This window comes from Peromyscus leucopus, chromosome 3 (genome assembly GCF_004664715.2).
Source record: "Peromyscus leucopus breed LL Stock chromosome 3, UCI_PerLeu_2.1, whole genome shotgun sequence".
NCBI classification, from domain to species: domain Eukaryota; kingdom Metazoa; phylum Chordata; class Mammalia; order Rodentia; family Cricetidae; genus Peromyscus; species Peromyscus leucopus.
In genome coordinates, this window is record NC_051065.1 from 127,669,851 (window position 1) to 127,687,680 (window position 17,830).

General features: G+C 44.7%; 1 protein-coding gene across 2 annotated transcripts in view; it reads right to left on the reverse strand.

Annotated features, from left to right (window-relative positions):
- Nucleotides 1-3,789: 3,789 nt before the first annotated feature.
- Sspn (sarcospan) overlaps nucleotides 3,790-17,830 on the reverse strand; it is a 38,712-nt gene continuing 24,671 nt past the window's right edge. For both annotated transcript variants that reach the window (XM_028891639.2, XM_028891640.2), the window contains exons 2-3: nucleotides 13,726-13,812; nucleotides 3,790-8,047 (exon numbers count right to left, since the gene is read on the reverse strand). In XM_028891639.2, the coding sequence (XP_028747472.1) occupies nucleotides 7,682-8,047; nucleotides 13,726-13,812 (453 nt within the window). In that variant the 3' untranslated portion in view covers nucleotides 3,790-7,681. The remainder of the gene's footprint in view (nucleotides 8,048-13,725; nucleotides 13,813-17,830) is intronic.

Genomic DNA, 17,830 nt, shown 5'->3' on the forward strand with positions numbered 1-17,830 from the left:
AAAGGGGGGGGGATCACTCTGTTAAGTTACAATTTGGGAGTTTTTTTCTGCTTATTGGCTGGCATCCTCCTCTAGGCTGATGTGGTTCCAGGCCAGTGTCTGAGGGTGTTCTGTGGAAGATGACGAGAAGCCCTGGGTCTGAGGGAAGTCAGTCAACCTTGGTATGCTGTCTGTAGTGCCCAGGGATCCAGACTGGGGGCCAGGAGCTGCTGCAGGAATTCTCTCCTTCTGTTCATCTTCCCTTCACAATAAAAGCCCTCTGGACCTGTGTGAGGAAAAGTCCCTTCCCTTTCGCTCTCTGGAAATCTCCTTTCAATAGGTCTGAGCAGAGTGTCACTTAGTTATAACCAGCAGTGGCTTTAGCTGCAGGCTGACAGGAGAGCCCAGGCTAATGGAGATCGTCTCAGTGTCCCACCAACTCTGGAGCTCGGTCAAAATCTTGGTCAGACAGAGTAGGTGGCTACCCACACGGTTGGGTTTGAAGCAGTTGACCAGGTCTCCACTCTCTGGCATCATGATTCATTTCTCTAGATCAGAGAATTTTGCTGGCCCTTAGAGAGAACCTATTTCTGTGTGGCTTGCATTTATGGGAATCGCTATATTAGCCACTAACATTTGAGTTCACAATACCTTAACAGAATCTCAAAGGAAGGAGAGGCAGGTTGGCTATGGAGTGTGTGTGTGTGTGTGTGTGTGTGTGTGTGTGTGTGTGTGTGTGTGATCTCCAGAGACTACAGAAACCCCACAGAGAAGAGAGAATGCACAAGTAGAGAAACCACCTTGGCCACTTTCCCCAGAGTTATCTGGAGCAACTTTGAAACTGGGTGGTAGGTGGAAGGTTGTTCCGGGGTCACCACTCACTCTTGCTCTAACCCAAGCCAGGCCAGACAGAACCCAGTTTCTCTGTGGTTCCCTCAGCCAGTATCCAAATATGCACAGTGTCACTCCTCGTCACTTTCCCCCCATTCCGGTCAAACTCAGTGTTTGAGATCCTAGGCTTCCCTATAACAAAATGAAGGAAGCCCTCTCTCCTTTGAGAATGACTTAACATCTTTATGGCATTTTGCTACAGTCTAAACCAAACATGACTGCAAGACAAAAGCTACAGGAAGTGACGCTGTCTGAGAAGACACGGCCCCTTTGGTGAGAGTATATGGATTCCACCCCAACGGAAGGACTTAACTTCAGTCACACTTTCCAACCAGGTTTTTCTGAGTTTGACAGTTCACCCCACCTGCTTCACCAACTTCAGGTCCGCCCTGGGCCACCAGTGGTCCAACAGACTCCTGTGTAGGAAGACGGAGGAAACGACTTGGTGGATTTCACCAGATTACAGTCATCTCTGGTCACAGAGCTCAGTCCTTGAGGCAGCCCTGGTCTGGAAGTACACCGGGGCAGGCACAGATGACTCCATGAGCATTTCTGGGAAGGAAGTTCAACAGAGTAGATGAAACATCTCACTGTGTTTCCAGGTCGGGGGCTCCACGGGGCCTCTCATCTCTTATCCGCCAGTCTCCGACTTGGGTATTAAGGACCAACCCACATTGCACAGATGAGACTCTCGACCGCAGCGACAGAGGATGGCCCCACCAAAACTTAGGGTCCCTGTAATCTTTGCATTTGGAGTGCTGATATAGCCTCTGCTTTCCCCAGCAGCAGCGTGATTGCATGTCACAGCCCCTTGGGTTAATAATTCTTCTAATGCTCTTCCCCAACAAAAACAACTGCCTTTAAGTTCCCAGGCTTGCTGGGCGGTGGTGGCGCACGCCTTTAATCCCAGCACTCGGGAGGCAGAGGCAGGTGGATCTTTGTGAGTTCGAGGCCAGCCTGGGCCACCAAGTGAGTTCCAGGAAAGGTGCAAAGCTACACAGAGAAACCCTGTCTCAAAAAACAAAACAAAAACAAACAAACAAAAAAAGAAAGTTCCCAGGTTTTTCTAGGGATCACTATACATGTTTAAATATTTGCTAAAAATATTTGTATGTCTATGTCTCAGAATAGTTTGACTTTTGCTTACACTTTGAATTTTTTTAAATGCATGGTAATATACATCTTATATTTCACAATGACTAGCCTATATCCAAGTTACTCCTGTAGCTAATGTGGGGAACAGGCTCGTGTCCATGAAAAGTATCATAGGCTACACCAACCAGCCACAGAAGGAGGAAACCGTGTACTGAAGTTTCTTGGGTAAGTGCTCTTCATTTCACTTTCCCCCATGTTACTGTGAGGAGGTTTGATTTTTCCATAATTTGCATCTGTGGAAAGTAAAACCAAATGGCTTGTCCAATGTCACAACAATATGTGGTGGTCAGACTTTTAACCCTGGGCCCTTAGCACTGAGTCATGAAATGCAGCTCGGAATGCGTTGGTACTTGTCTCCTGCTGTTTGCAGTTTAGAAGCTTTCCTATGTAAACAGAAAGAGAGAGAGCACTCACAGTATGGTGGACTCTTACATTGCCTCGGAGTTGGTAAGAGGAGGTCCTTGATTCAGATCTGAGGGGAGAAGACCGTCAAGTGTGTAATATTTATGTCTGTGGAATATGAGGCATGAGTATCCTATCTTAGGCCAGTCAGCTTTATTTGACATTGACTGATAGACATGAGGACTTGGCATTCCAGGCACCTCTCACAAGATTCCCTCCAGCTTGCATTCTACCCGGGGACCAATTACAACCTTGACCTCTACCCTAATGCGAAGTGCAAAATACAGACTGCCTGAGACTAAACCAGCAGCACTGCCAAGCTGGTTCTTGTCTATTACCAACATAGGGGTTTTTTTTTTTCATTCTTTTAATATTTTTCTAAATTACGTTTTTTAAAGTTAGCATAGAAGATATGTGTTTCATTATGACCTTTAAAAAGTATATATTTTGTTCTTATTGTCATTGCCCTGTCCCCTGCCTTCCTTCTCCTGGTCCTCTTTCCTCCCCTCATGGCTGCTCTTCCCTTTCAAGTCACTGTATTCCATTACCCTCCCTTCCCTGACCCCACCTGCCTTGTTAAGATCTCTTCTTCCTCCGTTATGGTCCTCTTTGAAGTTTAATGAGCTACACACACACACACACACACACACACACACACACACACACACACAGACACACACACACACACACACACGTAAGCTCTAGTGTGGTGATATTGTATTCCTCAATATATTGTGCACCCTAATAAACTTATCTGGGGTCAGATGACAGAACAGCCACTATATTAAACATAGGTTTAGGCAGTGGCAGCACACACCTTTAATCCTAGCATTCCAGAGGCAGAGATCCATCGGATCTCTGTGAGTTCAAAGTCACAATAGAAACAGCCAGGTATGGTGACTCACACCTTTAATCCCAGGAAGTGATGACAGGAAGCAGAAAGGTATATAAGATGTGAGGACCAGGAACTAGAGTCTTTTTAAGCTTTTAGCTTTTAGCAGCAGTTCGGCTGAGATCCATTCGGATGAGGACTCAGAGGCTTCCAGTTTGAGAAAACAAGATCAGCTGAGAAGTTGATGAGGTGAGGTTAGCTGTGGCTTGTACTTTGTATTATCTCTCTCATCTTTCAGCATTCACCCCAATATCTGGCTCCCCTGTTTTTTATTAATAAGACCTTTTAAGGTTCATGTAACACTCTAGTCTCTACATACATGAGGAATCAGGCAGTATTAATCTTTCTGAACCTGCCTTATTTCACTTAACACCTTGACCTCCAGGTTCTAACAAGTTTCTGAAGCCAACACTGACCTGAACAATTTCACATATACCAATTCACATGCATTGCACGGTCACATTAAAACATTTGTGGATTATGAAAAGTTTATTAATAATGGAAACACACACACACCCCTTTAAAAACAACCACCTCAAATGTATAGAAACACTTCATCTTCTTCTCTTGATTTGATCAAGGCCAGGAAAGGAAACTGCAGCACCAAAACACAAACCCACAGTTCTGAAAGGGACAGTGCTCATTTGAGATAAGAAAATTAGAAGACACGAATTCATTTCGGTGGCTTGACCACTAAGCATTTGGCCATCAGACAGACAGAATTTACACTGTACTGCTAAAGCACATTGTGGGTTTTTTAACTGGAGTAAAATCCAGTGGCATATTTATACAAATGTGATCATGCAGCAAGGATTCAGAGACAGTCACCAGGAAATATTAGGACACAGTTTATGTTTGCAAATGAACAGCTTTTAAGTTCATTTCTGATGGTCTTTGGGTAGCCGTTCCTCAGCTGCTCCCTAATACCCCCTTCCCCCTCCCCCCGGCAGCTTTTCTCCAGTCTCTACCACAGTCTCATAAAAGAAGAGCATGCTGCACATAGAAGGCAAGCGAAAGAGTATCAGGAAACCACCTTGGACATGGATACAAAACATATACAGAACGGAATTTTGCTGTGGGAACACACTGAAAGGCACTCAGAAGAGAACATCTAAGCTCTCAATCCAAAGAAGGAGAAATGTGAGGCCTGCCACTTGACTACAGTTTCTAGGGCTTTGGAGTAGCTATGGTTTAGGCATGGTTCCAAGGTGCTGCCTACACCAATTTGGACGGAGCTTGGGAGCCACAGATGATGGTCACGTGAAGGCACAGAGCCGTTGAGTGGGCTTGGTTACAGTCTGTACATTCAGACTGTCGTATTCCTATTCCAAGTACTGCCAAGTCCTGGCTGCTTCTCTTCTCTGCAAAATCTTGATTCATTTAATTCTCCTGAAAGAGGCTTGGGAGGGGGGCTGTGCAAACCTTGCTGTTTTGGGGTTTGGAAGGCACAGTCACCATCCTGGCTCTTGGACAGATTTGAAGTGTAACATTCTGCTAAGTGAGAAGCTCTGGGCCTGCTCCTTCTCTGTTGTCCTTACTGAAGCTTCAATATTTGCAAAACATAAAGTCAAAATACTTCAAATCCAACCCAAAGCCATTTGTTATTCATGCAGCACAATTCTTACACATAGCAGTCTACAGTGAGCTTTTAGCAACGGGATCCCCTCATTTGGTTTTTCTCCTTCTATGCCCTTACAACTCCGTCCTCCTCTTTGGGGAGTTGAGAATAATTTGATCATATAATAGTAAAATTCCCATTCTATGCAGACAAAATATTATAACTTTAAACCATGCCTACTCTTGATTGAGTTAGAAAACAAGAAACCTGCAGGCTAAAATTATTATACCCTTTAAAATGCCCCATGAGTTGTTTGTAAAGCACAGAGCAACCTAATTGTGTAGGGATCTTGATTTTCTCTCACACACACAAAACCCTTTTGAGTGTGCTGGTCAAAGCTGTGGAAAGTGTTCTGTTGTTCTGTGTGCCTCTAGTGGTACCCCATGCATAGCACCTGACATGAAGGACAGCCTGTGACATCCCCAATTCCCAGTCCTTCCACTACTTCTACAGAAAACTATCGTAAGTCAATGTGCATTTGGTTATTCCTCAGAGTGTGCAGGTGCAACTGTGTATGTGTGTGATCTATGTGGAGGCCAGAGGTCAGCTGTCCACTTTGCTTTCTTTTTTGTTTCTTGAGACAAACTCCCTCACCAGAGACCTAAAATTCGACCATTAATAAAGCTGGCTGGTCCAGGAGTCCCAGGGATCTACCTGTCTCTACATCCTCAGTGCCAGGATTATAAGCACATATCGCTGTGCTTGGTCTTTTTACCTGGGGTCTAAGGATCAAGTTCCTACTGGGGTGGCAAGCACTTGGCTGACTGAGCCATTTCCCTAGCCCAGAGTTGGTTATTCTTAACAAACACCGAAGGTTTTTCAGGTCAGTATCTGGAGGCTCGTGCATGCACAGCTGAGACCAGACCTTTGGTGGGATTTTATCCACTAGACACTCTGATGGGCCTTCCTGATCTGAGCTAGCAGGCAAAAAGGGCAGATTCAGGGCAAGGCAGAACATAATGAGTTTTACCTGGAGTGAACTACAGTGGCCAGTCCTCCAACTGACTAGCCTAATACGTTCCTTTAGTTGGGATGTGTGTGTCACACAGACTGATTCCATTGTCACCATCATAGAATTCTCCACTGACTCTCAAGGAGAACACGTGTTCCCATAGGGCAAATGCTGTGACTAGGAAAGTGTATGGACAGTCAGGGCAGAGAGCAAACCTGGCTGAACCATGACCTGGAACTTCTACTTTTAAAAACATCAGCTAGGAGAGACATTCATGGTGGTCTTTACACGGTGTGGATTTCCCAGGTGAGCACCTCCCTCAATGTACAGATGCTCTTCTGAATTTAGTAATAACAGTAACGCAGCAAAGTCTATCCTAACAAAGTACCTGTGTCAAATCTAAACTGATAACAAACTAAATCGACCTTCTAACCATGGATGTATCGTCCAAATGATGGTAGTGAGACATCTGTCTCTAGGTCAACTGTAAAAGTCATCATTAATAGGATTTCATAAAAAGGCAAAGTTTATGACAGGACTCAACAGTGGTACCCAATCACCATCAAAGGTACCTGGTTGTCAAGAGAGATACTCTACAACACATCACACATCACAATTGTGCTATTAGTGTTAGTGCTTCCTATGACAAATGCTCTTGTTTTTTCTCTAAGAGTGTTTTAAACCTGAGTGTTAGTGTTTTACAAGTTCTTTTTGCAGTGGTTGGAGAGTGGATCTTCAGACATCTTCCCTTGTGGCTATAATTTTTCTCAACACCAACAGCACTGCCTAAGGACAGCCAGAGCTCATTAAACAGCATAATTATAATGAACAATTAGCTGGAAATTAGTCTTAATGATTTGTTTTAGATGATAGACTAGAGGCATAATGTAATTATTTTTAAACTTTCTACATCGTTAAGAATGCAACGGCACTACCATTCAATTATGTGAAGCGGACAATCATAGAGGCCGCAGATGATCACGGAGGGAAGCTACAGCCCACTCATGGAGTGGAGTTAAAGCAGCCAGAAGGCTGCACTCCACCCAGGTGTTTATAATTACTCGGCCTTCCTGTTCTACTAGTTTTTTTAAGCTACTTCATGCCTTAAAGACATCTGTACTGTGATAAATTAAAGCATTCAACACAGAGATTCATCTTTCCCCAGACTCTACCATTCTCCAAGACACCACATGGATAATGGCAGGTGGTAGAAGGAACTAGAAGAATCTGGAGGCTAGGAAGTGGCCTTAGATGCCAGTTCACACCATCATATTGGATGGACAGGAAAGGAGGTTGCGTAAGTCATGGATGAAAGAGTGTCAGGAGTAAGCACCAGAAAGCAATTGATCTAGGTCATTCATTCCTCATCTGTTATTACTTTTCCATTTAGAGTTTGTGAAATCAATTTGAATCTTATTTCTCATAAAAACTTTAAAAGTTTTTGTTTTGTTAAATTATGTACATGTGTGTGCATATGTGTGGGCACCCAATACTCTTGGAGCTGGGGGTACAGGTAGTTGTGAGTCGCCCAACTTGGGTTCTGGAACTGAACTTGAACTCGGTCCTCTGCAAGAGGGCTTGTGAGCCATCTCTCCATCCCTAACCTCACAAGAATATTTTAAAATGTACAATACATATCTACAAAAAGTTCTTTTGTTCACTGAAAAATCTAAAAATATTCACTTAGAGAATGAATAAGCATTTGTTGTCAAAAGTTTGCCTTTAAAAAAATTGTGTTTTTCACCTTGGCTAACCAGGGTTCTGTTTCTGCCTCTACGCCTGAGTCAAGCTGTTAGGTCTTTTGTTGTTGTCCATCAGAAGTCATCAGGGAGCGTAGCCCAACACCCACATAAAAGACCTGGTACCTGTGTTTCCACATCACAAAGCAAGCCAGCAAGCACACAAGGCCACAGACCAGGTTTAGAACGATCTGGATAATTAAGAACAATTTGAATGTGCCAGTGATGCTGGTACAGTCAGCCACATCCCGGTAAACAAAGGTCCTGCTGAGAGGCTCCGAGGAAGGCAGTTTGCACAGGCAAGAATCGAGGGAGGTCTCACAGGTAAACTGTGCAAGCAGGGAACAGTGGTGGACGGCAAACGCCACGGCCAGCATGCAGACCATCAGGCCCAGGGCACTCAGCAGGAAGTAGAGCACCTGCAACAGAGAAGAAAAGCTTTCTGTTACAGAGAAGATGGGCTGACCACAAAGCAGTCAAACCGTAATACCAAGATACAGATATACTTCATGCTGATTAGTTAGATGACTGATGGATTTTTGCAACAGAGTCTCATGTCCCCCTGGCTGAGGACGGACTTTAATTCCCAGTCCTCCTCCCTCCTGTGCTCAAGTGCCGGCATTGTAGGTGTGTACCACCGTGGCCAGCTTTAGAGTTATGTATGCCATTTTTCTTGCAGTCCTTGGCTTTTTCCATGACCTGCAATGACCTGTTGGCTTGACTGTGGGATGTTTATGTCTAGATTTAGCAGGAAACGTAAATGAATCCCGAACAAGCCCTCTCTCCCAGATGACACACAGCACTTATTTTTTAAATTGAGAACTGCCAGTCATAGGATGGAAACGAGATTGGAAAGTAAAGGCCAGGTTTCTGTAATACGAGCACCATGTTGGTCAAAATTATTACATGTTGATCAACTAGTGATAAAAGTTAATGAAAAACAGAATGCACTTGATACAGTAGTTATCATACTACAGCCCTGATTGTCAAGACCCCCGAGCAAGAGGCCTCTGGGCAGAAAAATAAATGATGGCTATGGAAGGCAGGTGACTTGGCCTACATGGCAGCCCTGGGATTGGTCATGCTGGTTAAAGTTCTAGCTCTGCTGGGAAGGAATTGTGGACTCTCCATAAATGTCTCTGGTTTACTTTACTTACTTGGGGAACATTGTGTCCAAAAGTCGTGGGTTCTCACCAACAAGGCCACAATAAAATTCCCTGTGCAGCACAAGAGATGCTCTTGGGACTAAAGTCATACCAGACACAGCTCTCTTCGTGGCCCTCCTGTTGGGGTCCAGATAAAGACTGGACTTTGGGACTAGTGCCTACAGGTTGTAGGGCAAGATTTATGCTGCCACATAGACAAAAGCCACTCCTTACCGAGAGCAGTTCTGATGTGTGGCTGAGGCCAGCCCTGAACTCCTGATCCTCCTGCCTCCTCCCATCAGGGGCTGGGATTTCAGGCAGATATCATCATGCCTGATAAAGCATCTTGTATCTTAGAAACATAACAGGAATAATTTGTACTTGACATGTTTAGTGTTCCTTGGAGGGGAAAATCAGGGAAGTGCAAAGTGGCATCATTATAAAATTAGAAAGGATTTATTTAATTTGTGATATTAAAAGGACTGCTTTGGTCCTGTCCCCAGAACATTCAGTGACAATATTTATGTAGACTTGGCGTGTTTAGACTTCAAAATATGGATTTATTGTGTAAGGCTAATGGCATAGAATATTGAAAATATTGTGGATTATTCTGAAATCTTTGGACTTGGTGATTGAATTTAAATTCCGTGTATGGGGAGCCAGTTTATGCTGGCCACGTGTGACTGCTAGCAGAAGGAACCCCAGTTAAAAATGGTCACTTCCCTTTGGGTAGCCATCCACTTAGTAGAACAGTCCCAGAGTGAAATTCTGCCACACCATTTTATTCTTTATTTTTGGCCACCAGCAGACAGATCCTACAGTTGCTCTTCTGTCTACTGCATACCCTGCCTTGTGCACACATTCACAATCACACCCAGATGCACACACATGTCCTTAAATGGGAGCTGTTTATAACACTTACTATGGGAAAGTCCATTTGCTGACAATAAGAAGTTTGTGTATTTTAAAGAAAACAGGGCTGGCAAGATGGCTTAGTGGGTAAAGGCTCCTGCCACCAGGCCTGAGGACCCGAGTTCAATACCTGGAGCCCACACGGTGGAGGGGAGAGCACACCCTGGCCTGTACACACACATCACAGCACAAACACACACAGAAAAGAGATAAATGAAATATAATTTAAAACAATTTTAATGATACATTTTAGCTCAGATATTTATTTGCCAAAGACCATTTAACAAGAACACAAACAACAGTGAAGGACATGGGCCAGCAGGCCAGACCACCTAATTAAGGCTTTGCTCCGGAATGCTACCTGGGGGCTCATCTTTTAGGCATATTAACCATTATCTCTTTACCTGCAAATCTGTCTGGAGTGATACTTCTAACCTGACTTCATAGTATCACGCTAAGGATCAAGAGCAGGTATCTCCCAAGGGCACAGGAGTTAAACCCGCAGAGACGGAATGCTGCCATTTCCAGGAAGCTCCCAGGACCAGCTCTACTGTCTGTCTTGTTTTCTGTTGCGTGGGAGGAACAATGTGGACTTGGCTTGTAGAAGGGCGTAAACATTGACACAAACACAGAGGTTGCTTCATTGTCATCTAGCTCCTTAAATATGCAGAATCCAGCAGCTCAAGGACAGGGAAAGAGAAGCCACATCCCTTAGCAAAGTGATACACGGGCACACACCAGAGTCAGGAAAGCCTCTTGTCTGAGGTCCCAGATACTCAAGCCTGCTGGTGACATCTGCAAGGCCCCTTCCTGACAGCCACAGGCTCCTGCATTAAAACCCACAATTTAAAACCAGGCAGCCTGTTTTGCCCACATGACAGAAATAAACTGTCAATGAAGGCAGGTGTGTGGAATGACCTTGGATATGACAGCAGCCTGTGTGGGTGTCCCAGCAGAATGTCCCCAGAGGCCAGCTCTGTAATCCCCAGGCTTGCTCCTGACCTGCTGTCTCTGGAACCTGCTGAGACTTTCCCAGTTGGCTGCTCTGGGAGGAGGGGAGTTCTGGTTAGATTTACTGTCTCCGCCTTGGCCAGAAAGATAAGGCCTTTCTGCTGCTGGGGAAGTGTCTGCCACTGAGCAGTCTGAGGAACCGCCAGCAAGGTGTCTGTAGGCACATGACCTTCAAGGGTTCAGCAAATGCAGGAGAGCACTCAGAAAAGGGGGTACACCCAGAGGGAGGTGGGAGGGTCCACACCCAGCGACCTGCCAGGACCAGAGGCAGAGAGTCCAAGGGAAAAGCCAGGAAGTGCTAGTAGTCTCCAGGTCTAAGAGCAGGGGAGTGTGTGTTTGTTGTGAGTGTGTGAATGTGTGTGTGTGTGTGTGTATGTTTGTGTGTGAATATTTGTGTTTTGTGTATGTGTGTGTATTTGTGTGTGAGTTTGTGTATGTGTGTGTGGTTTTGTGTATTTGTGTGTTCGTATATGTGCTTGTGTGTGTTGTGTGTTTGTTTTGTGTGTGAGTATGAGTGTGTGTTTGTATGTGTGTTTGTATATGTGTGAGTGTGTGCAAGTGTTTGTATATGAGTGTCTTAGGGTTTTTATTGCTGTGAAGAGACACCATGACCACAGCAACTCTTATAAATAAAAACATTTAATTGAGGCCCTTCCTTACAGTTTCAGATGTCATCATGGTGGGGAGCATGGTGGCGTGCAGGCAGATGTGGTGCTGGAGCTGAGAGTCCTACATCCTGACTCAGAGGCAACAGGAAGTCGACTCAGTATCACACTGAATGAAGCTTGAGAAAAGAGACCTCAAAGCCCGCCCCCACAGTGACACACTTCCTCCAACAAGGCCACCCCTCCTCATAATGCCACTCCCTTTGGGGGCCATTCATTTTCTTTCAGACCATCACAATGTGTATGTGTGTGTGTGTGTGTGTGTTTGTGTGTGTGTGTGTGCACGCGCGTGTGCAGATGTGTGAGTTTGTGTATGTGAGTGTGTGTTTGTACAAGAAGACTCCATCACCATAGCATGGTGACTTGTCCTGTCTATCTTGGTGCCCAATAAGAGAACATAAACTAAAAAGCTTAGCCCGGGGAAAGAGGGCTAAAATGCAGCCATGTGGTGACCAGCCCCTCCTAAGGCCCATTTCATCCTCCCTAAACCACCATGGGAAGCACGGCATGAGCTGTGCCCTGTTGGAGCCTGGACAAAGCTCCTTCTGGAACAAAGATGCCACAGAGAGATTGCTGGCAGCAGCCTGGCTGAAGGTCCCCTTCAGGGAGGAGGAAGGACTGCCTGTCTGTCTGTCAGTCAGTGTCTGTCTTGCTGAAGAAAAGAAAGAGCTAAGGAGGCTCTCTCAGCATGGGGGCAGTCTGCAGCCAGCCCGACACCAACTGCCGTTCCTCTTCTTCTTTTTCTTCCCCATCCCTGTTTTTCTTTTTCTTTTGTTGTTGTTATTGTTTTTTTTTTTTTTAATGGACAGATGTTGAGATGCCTGACAGGGAGACTCACCGAAAGGGAGGCTTCATCTCTGCCTTTTTCAGGAATCAGGAAGGAGTGAGGAAGTCGGCGTGCTCTCCACGCCTGGATGTGATCCCCATCAGAACACTCCTACCTGCTGGAGGACTCTCCTGAGACTTAGCAAGCTATTTCTCACTGGGTTTTTGGCTTTTTGTTCTTTTCCTTTCTTTCCTTCTTCACATCACCATGTCTTGTTATTTGGTCAGACTCATCAAAAACAAGAGCCTGGACTGCTGTCTGCCCCCTCTTGCTTTCTTCTAAAAACAACAACAACAAAAACCCCTCATCTCAAGAAGGTTCATTTTGGGGCTGGAGAGATGATTTGGGGTGAAGAACACTTGCTATTCTTACAGAGGACCCAGGTTCAGTTTCCAACACCCACATGGTGGCTCACAACTGTCCTTCAAATTGTGAGCACACTGCTTTTTATACCACCATCTTTGAGTATATGATATTCTCCTCCTCTTCCTCTTCCTCCTTCTTTTGAGACAGTATTCCATGTAGCTCAGCTGGTCTCCAACTCAGTACATGGCTGAGGCTGGCCTTGAACTTTTGAACTTCTGATCCCCCTGTTTCTGCTTAATGAGTGGTAAGATTACAGTCAGTCATGTGCCACCATGTTCCATTTATTTGGTGCTGGGAGTCCATGCTAGGCAAGGACTGTACCAACTGAGCTACATTCCCACATTTTAAACACATCCTATTTTTTATCTTTGTGGTTTTTAAATGACATTGTTGACTTATTCTTGGGCTTCATGTTTCCTGATTGTAGCAAAGAACATGCCTAGAAGAAAAGTCAACTACAGATGGGCAAGAGAAACATACAGAACATTCTTCATCCTTGGCTATGGCACTGAGTGAAATCCACCAGCCAAGCTGCTCAGTTTGTTTTATGTTCCTCACCTCTGAGGGAAGTGTGTAAGTCTCTGTTTAAGTGTTTAAGTATAATCTGGAGATTATATTTGTGGAGCAAGGTGCTGTGTACCTTAACAGACTGCAACCAAATGCACTGTCCACAACAGACAAAAAGTTCATAATGAAAGAGAGAATTGCCAAGCCCTGCACGGCCTAGCCATTTCCCACAGACTATTGGCAGGACCCACTGGATTTGGCCAATGTTCCTTTTCTGTCTTGGTGCTCCCACCTACAAGGGGAAACACTCAGATTGTTTCATTAGTGAAATATTCCAAATAACCACAAGATACGGAAGTGGGCACCCAGAGAGACACCTTTCCCTGGCCAAGTGTTTCCTTGAACTGATGACTGTTCAATATTCCTTTTTGGGACATTAAAGGTCCCACTTCATGTGCTCTAGGAACAACCCAACTCATGGAAATTAATTAAAAGGACCAGCATTACCTCTGTGTCTGGACCAATATCCTCCTAAAACATGTTTGGACTGCCTGAAATCAAAGTTTCTAAACTCGTCAGACATGGAACACTTGAGAAGCCCTCTTCTTTTGTGCTCACATTTCTTCCTGTGTGTGATGAGTCTGAGAAAAGGAGAAACGACTTACTTTCATTGAGAACTGGACACATGTTCTCTCATCAACTTGATATGAGACACAAAGCATGAACAGTCCAAGGTAGGCCACCACGCAGACCTGCAGCAGGGACAAAGGACATCATTGGGGCACACGTGTCAGGACTCCAGAAACGCTCAGCTCTGTGTCCTTCCCTGGCTCGTCTACTTTGTCAAGCCCTTTGGTTCATTTTATTCATGGCATACAGGTTTTTCTCAACTTGTGAAAATCAATTTTAAAGATGTATTTTTGCTAATTTTTATTGAGTATGTGTTTGTGTATCTATGTGTGGGTATGTGAACATGAATGCAGTGTCCTCAGAGGCCAGAAGAGGGTGTCAGATCCCTAGGCAGTTGTAAGCCATCTGACTTGGGCACTGGGAACTGAACTAAGGTAGGTAGGTTCTCTATGTGAGCAGTCTGCACTTTGAACCATGGAACCATCTATCCAGCCCAGTGGAACATGGCTGTAAAATAGCAAAGACATTATTTTAACTTAGCCAGGTACTGCAGAAGATGGTTCAGAGTATATACAATAATAATTAAATTTAATCTATTTGATCAGTGTATGTCCAGTAGAGTCCAAATAAACTCTCACACTACGCTAAGGCAGGACATTTTCTGCTACACGCCATTCAGAGAACTATAAAAGCTTAAAGAAATTGAATCTAATAGGAACATACAGAAGGATTTGCTTAAAACTTAGTCTTGAAAAGTCCTAGTAACAGTGACAGCCTCTAGCAGCCTGCTGGAGCTTGTCTAAGGACTTTCTTCATGTGATCATCACAGAACCCTATAAAGGGGGTGTTGGGGTGATGGAGAGGAAGCCAGGGGCCCACACTGCAGGCCTGCAGCACACAGCAGTCAGCCTGGCTGAAAGCAGATGCAGGAGCCACAGCCCAGCAATGGTACGATGTAGAGCAGGCTAGCAGAACAGACAGACCCACAGCAGAATTGTAACAAAATGTAGAGTAGAAAAGGCAGGGGAAAGACAGAACAGAGGGGTGATAAGGCGGCGGCCTGGCTCTCCAGCAGGGGGTGACATGGGTTTAGATACACTTCAGGAAAATAAACAGAGATGTCCGAGATGTGGCAAGGATTCTGAGACGCTATTTCAGCAATCTGAACAAAACTAGTCTATTGGGAAGCTGGGTGTGGTGGCCTCATGCCTGAAATCTCAGCACACTGGAGCCTGAGGCAGGAGGACTACCATGAGCTCCAGGTGACATTTCTAGAGAGGCTCATCATTGGAATCAGGAGCATGCTGGTCTGGAGAGTTGTGAATGGAAAACAAAGCAAGACTCAGGGAGGTGGTTCTATAGCGCAGGACGGGCAGGTGCGGGTGGGGAGACAAGAGGCTGGGCAGTTCAGGTTTCTAAGTTGGGGAGCAAGTCCTTTGTGAAAGCACTTTCAAAATTTGTTATATTATCAGCATGTATTAAAAATACACAACAGATCTCATCATGACATTTTCATACACATGCATAATACATCTTAACCACATCCACTTCCTTCATTGCCCCCTCCCCTTCCAATGACCCCCTTTTCTCTTTCCACCCAGCACCCTCTCCCATTTTCATGTCTTTAAATACATTTTTAAACCTTCCAGTGCCGCACAAGTTTGACGAGGCTGTCGGGGTTCACTACCTCTCCTCACACGGAGGATCTACAGAACTGAAGCAAAGGAACAAAGGCCTTGGTTTGTTTTTCCTTATTTCTTTTTTCATCCACAGCAAGCCAGAGAGAATGTTCCAAACTCGCTCCTGTCACATCCTGAAGCACATGCCTGGGCTTTCTTCTCAGCTTCTGTCAGCAGGATCGAGATTTCCCCCACATAATGTCTTGGTCCCTGGAGGCTGCTGGGCTGAAATCTCAATTGCCAAGCTCTCCGTCCTTCTCATGATGAGACATGTACATTCTAATAATCAAGACCGACTGACCAGGATCTTAAAAACAATCACAATTCCTCCACGATAAAGAGCCCCGTTAGCAGCCACTCTTGGGTCACCTTCACTAGGCCTGACCTCCAGCAAGACACTGCACAGCCTTGTAATGCCCAGCCACATTCAACAGCACACCACTTGTCCACCGACTGAACTTCGTGGCTTACACAGTCTGTACTGTTCTATGACTCTGGGAACAGAGAGACGAAAACCACACAGTCTCACTCTAAGGCTGGCCCAGCCTGACAGAGGGAAGTGGCAGTATAATGGAGGTGTGAACATCATATAAGCTACAGGAATGCACAGATGGTGTAATTGACCTGATGGAGGGTGGGGAAGCTCTCTGGAGGAAGATGGATGAGAATATGTTTGTTGTGTGCCTGTATGAAGCAGTTAAAACTGTATGAAATACTGGCCCAACTAGAGAGTCTTATGAAAATAGATAACTGTTCAAGTTATCCACTTTGGACAGAAAGTACCTCAAATATACTACTTTTAACTTTGGTACATTGTGTCATATTGTTATAGGGCTTGTGCTAGCTCAACGCTTGTTAATAAGTTAGCATGTATAAGCTGAGGGTGGGGTCTTCTTACCCATAGCTTCACATGAGTTATCATTTTTTCTTTTTATTAGTAGTATGTACAAGAATGTTACAGAAAAATCATATTCACTGAATACTTCAAGCTGAAGGCTTTACAACCATAGGGAAAGTTCTCATGCCAGACTGAAAAACCTACTCCCTGAGCTGGCAGGATGTGGACATGCCCAGAAGACATGGTATTCTAGTTGCAGGTAGGGAAGGGGAGGGCATGCTAATGCACGATCCCCCTGGAATCTGGGCCAGAGGAGACACAGGGCTCTGAACATCAGTGCCAAGAAGCAACAGGGCCAGGGTCACTGAAGTCTTGGGGACATCGGTTCACCACAGGTGGGTAACTGATAAGAAAACCTTAAAGTATTCTTTTGAATGGAAAGGAACAAAAGACAAAAGTCATTTTAACCTATTTTTTGTTAGACATACACATCTACAAGCTCTTTGCTTCTAAACCCCACAATCTATAGAAAGACAGTTCTGTCTGTACAGGGGAAAGTCCACCTCTCTTGAGTTGTAGGGCTAAGCAGGGCTGGAATGTTCTCTGAATGTCAAGTCTGTTTCCTGACAGAGGGGTCCCAGGGCTTGCCACACACTGGCTTTGCTTATTTGACCTAATTGACTGCAGATACATCCCTTAAAGAATTATGAGTACAAGGCAAGGAGATGCATAGATATAAGTTATTTTTTCATTTTGCCATGGCAAGAAAGTAGCACCCAGAATATTCTGCAAAAATGAGAATTATTATCATTTACCTCTCCCTCGGTGTATATTTATATTCTGGCCTTGTGATATTCTCACTGCCTTCAATTTATTTGCTTTCTTCTTTCAACACTGTGGTCAGAGTTGCTAGACAGGGTTGTTGGGGGGATACAAACGTCTGCCGAACACCGTCCATTAGTTTTCTGCCCTTCTCAGCCCCATTGATCAATTGTAAATGTGAAACGTGACTCTATTTCGGTAAGTATTGGATGCAAAGTGCTTCCATCCAATAAGTACTGTAACAAGAGGAAATTAACCTCTCCCCATGGTCATGAAGTCAATGGACCACTCAGAAAAGTAGATTGCATCTCACTGGTTTTTCTGAAGGGAATCTCTATAGAAGTCACCTACATTATGTAAGGAGAAGTAAACCATTAGGAGTCATTTTCAACAAATGATAAATGTATTGTAGTCTCTGCATGGTGTTGCCTTACTCAAGAGAGCTGTTAACACATAATGTGCCAGGAAAATAAATGATAAGAAAAACAAAAGAGCTATTAGAGGTTGCTTATTGGATCAAGATTTTAAGACCGACAGGCATCTGCAAGCATGGCTGAAGGTTTTTTTAAACTCTGTTCTCATTGCTGCTTCCTTATTAAACAAGGCCAAGAAGCCTGGCTCAGAATCACCTGAAGATCTTGGTCCATCCCATCCTCATAGTTTCTTACTCAGCAGGTCTAGGGTTGAGACCCAGAATCTGTACCCTTAACAAATTCCAATACTGCTGCTGCTGGTCCTAGGGTCACACCCTGAGAAGCACAGGTCTAGGTGTAAACAGTCCCCTGAGCGGGCCACACCCTG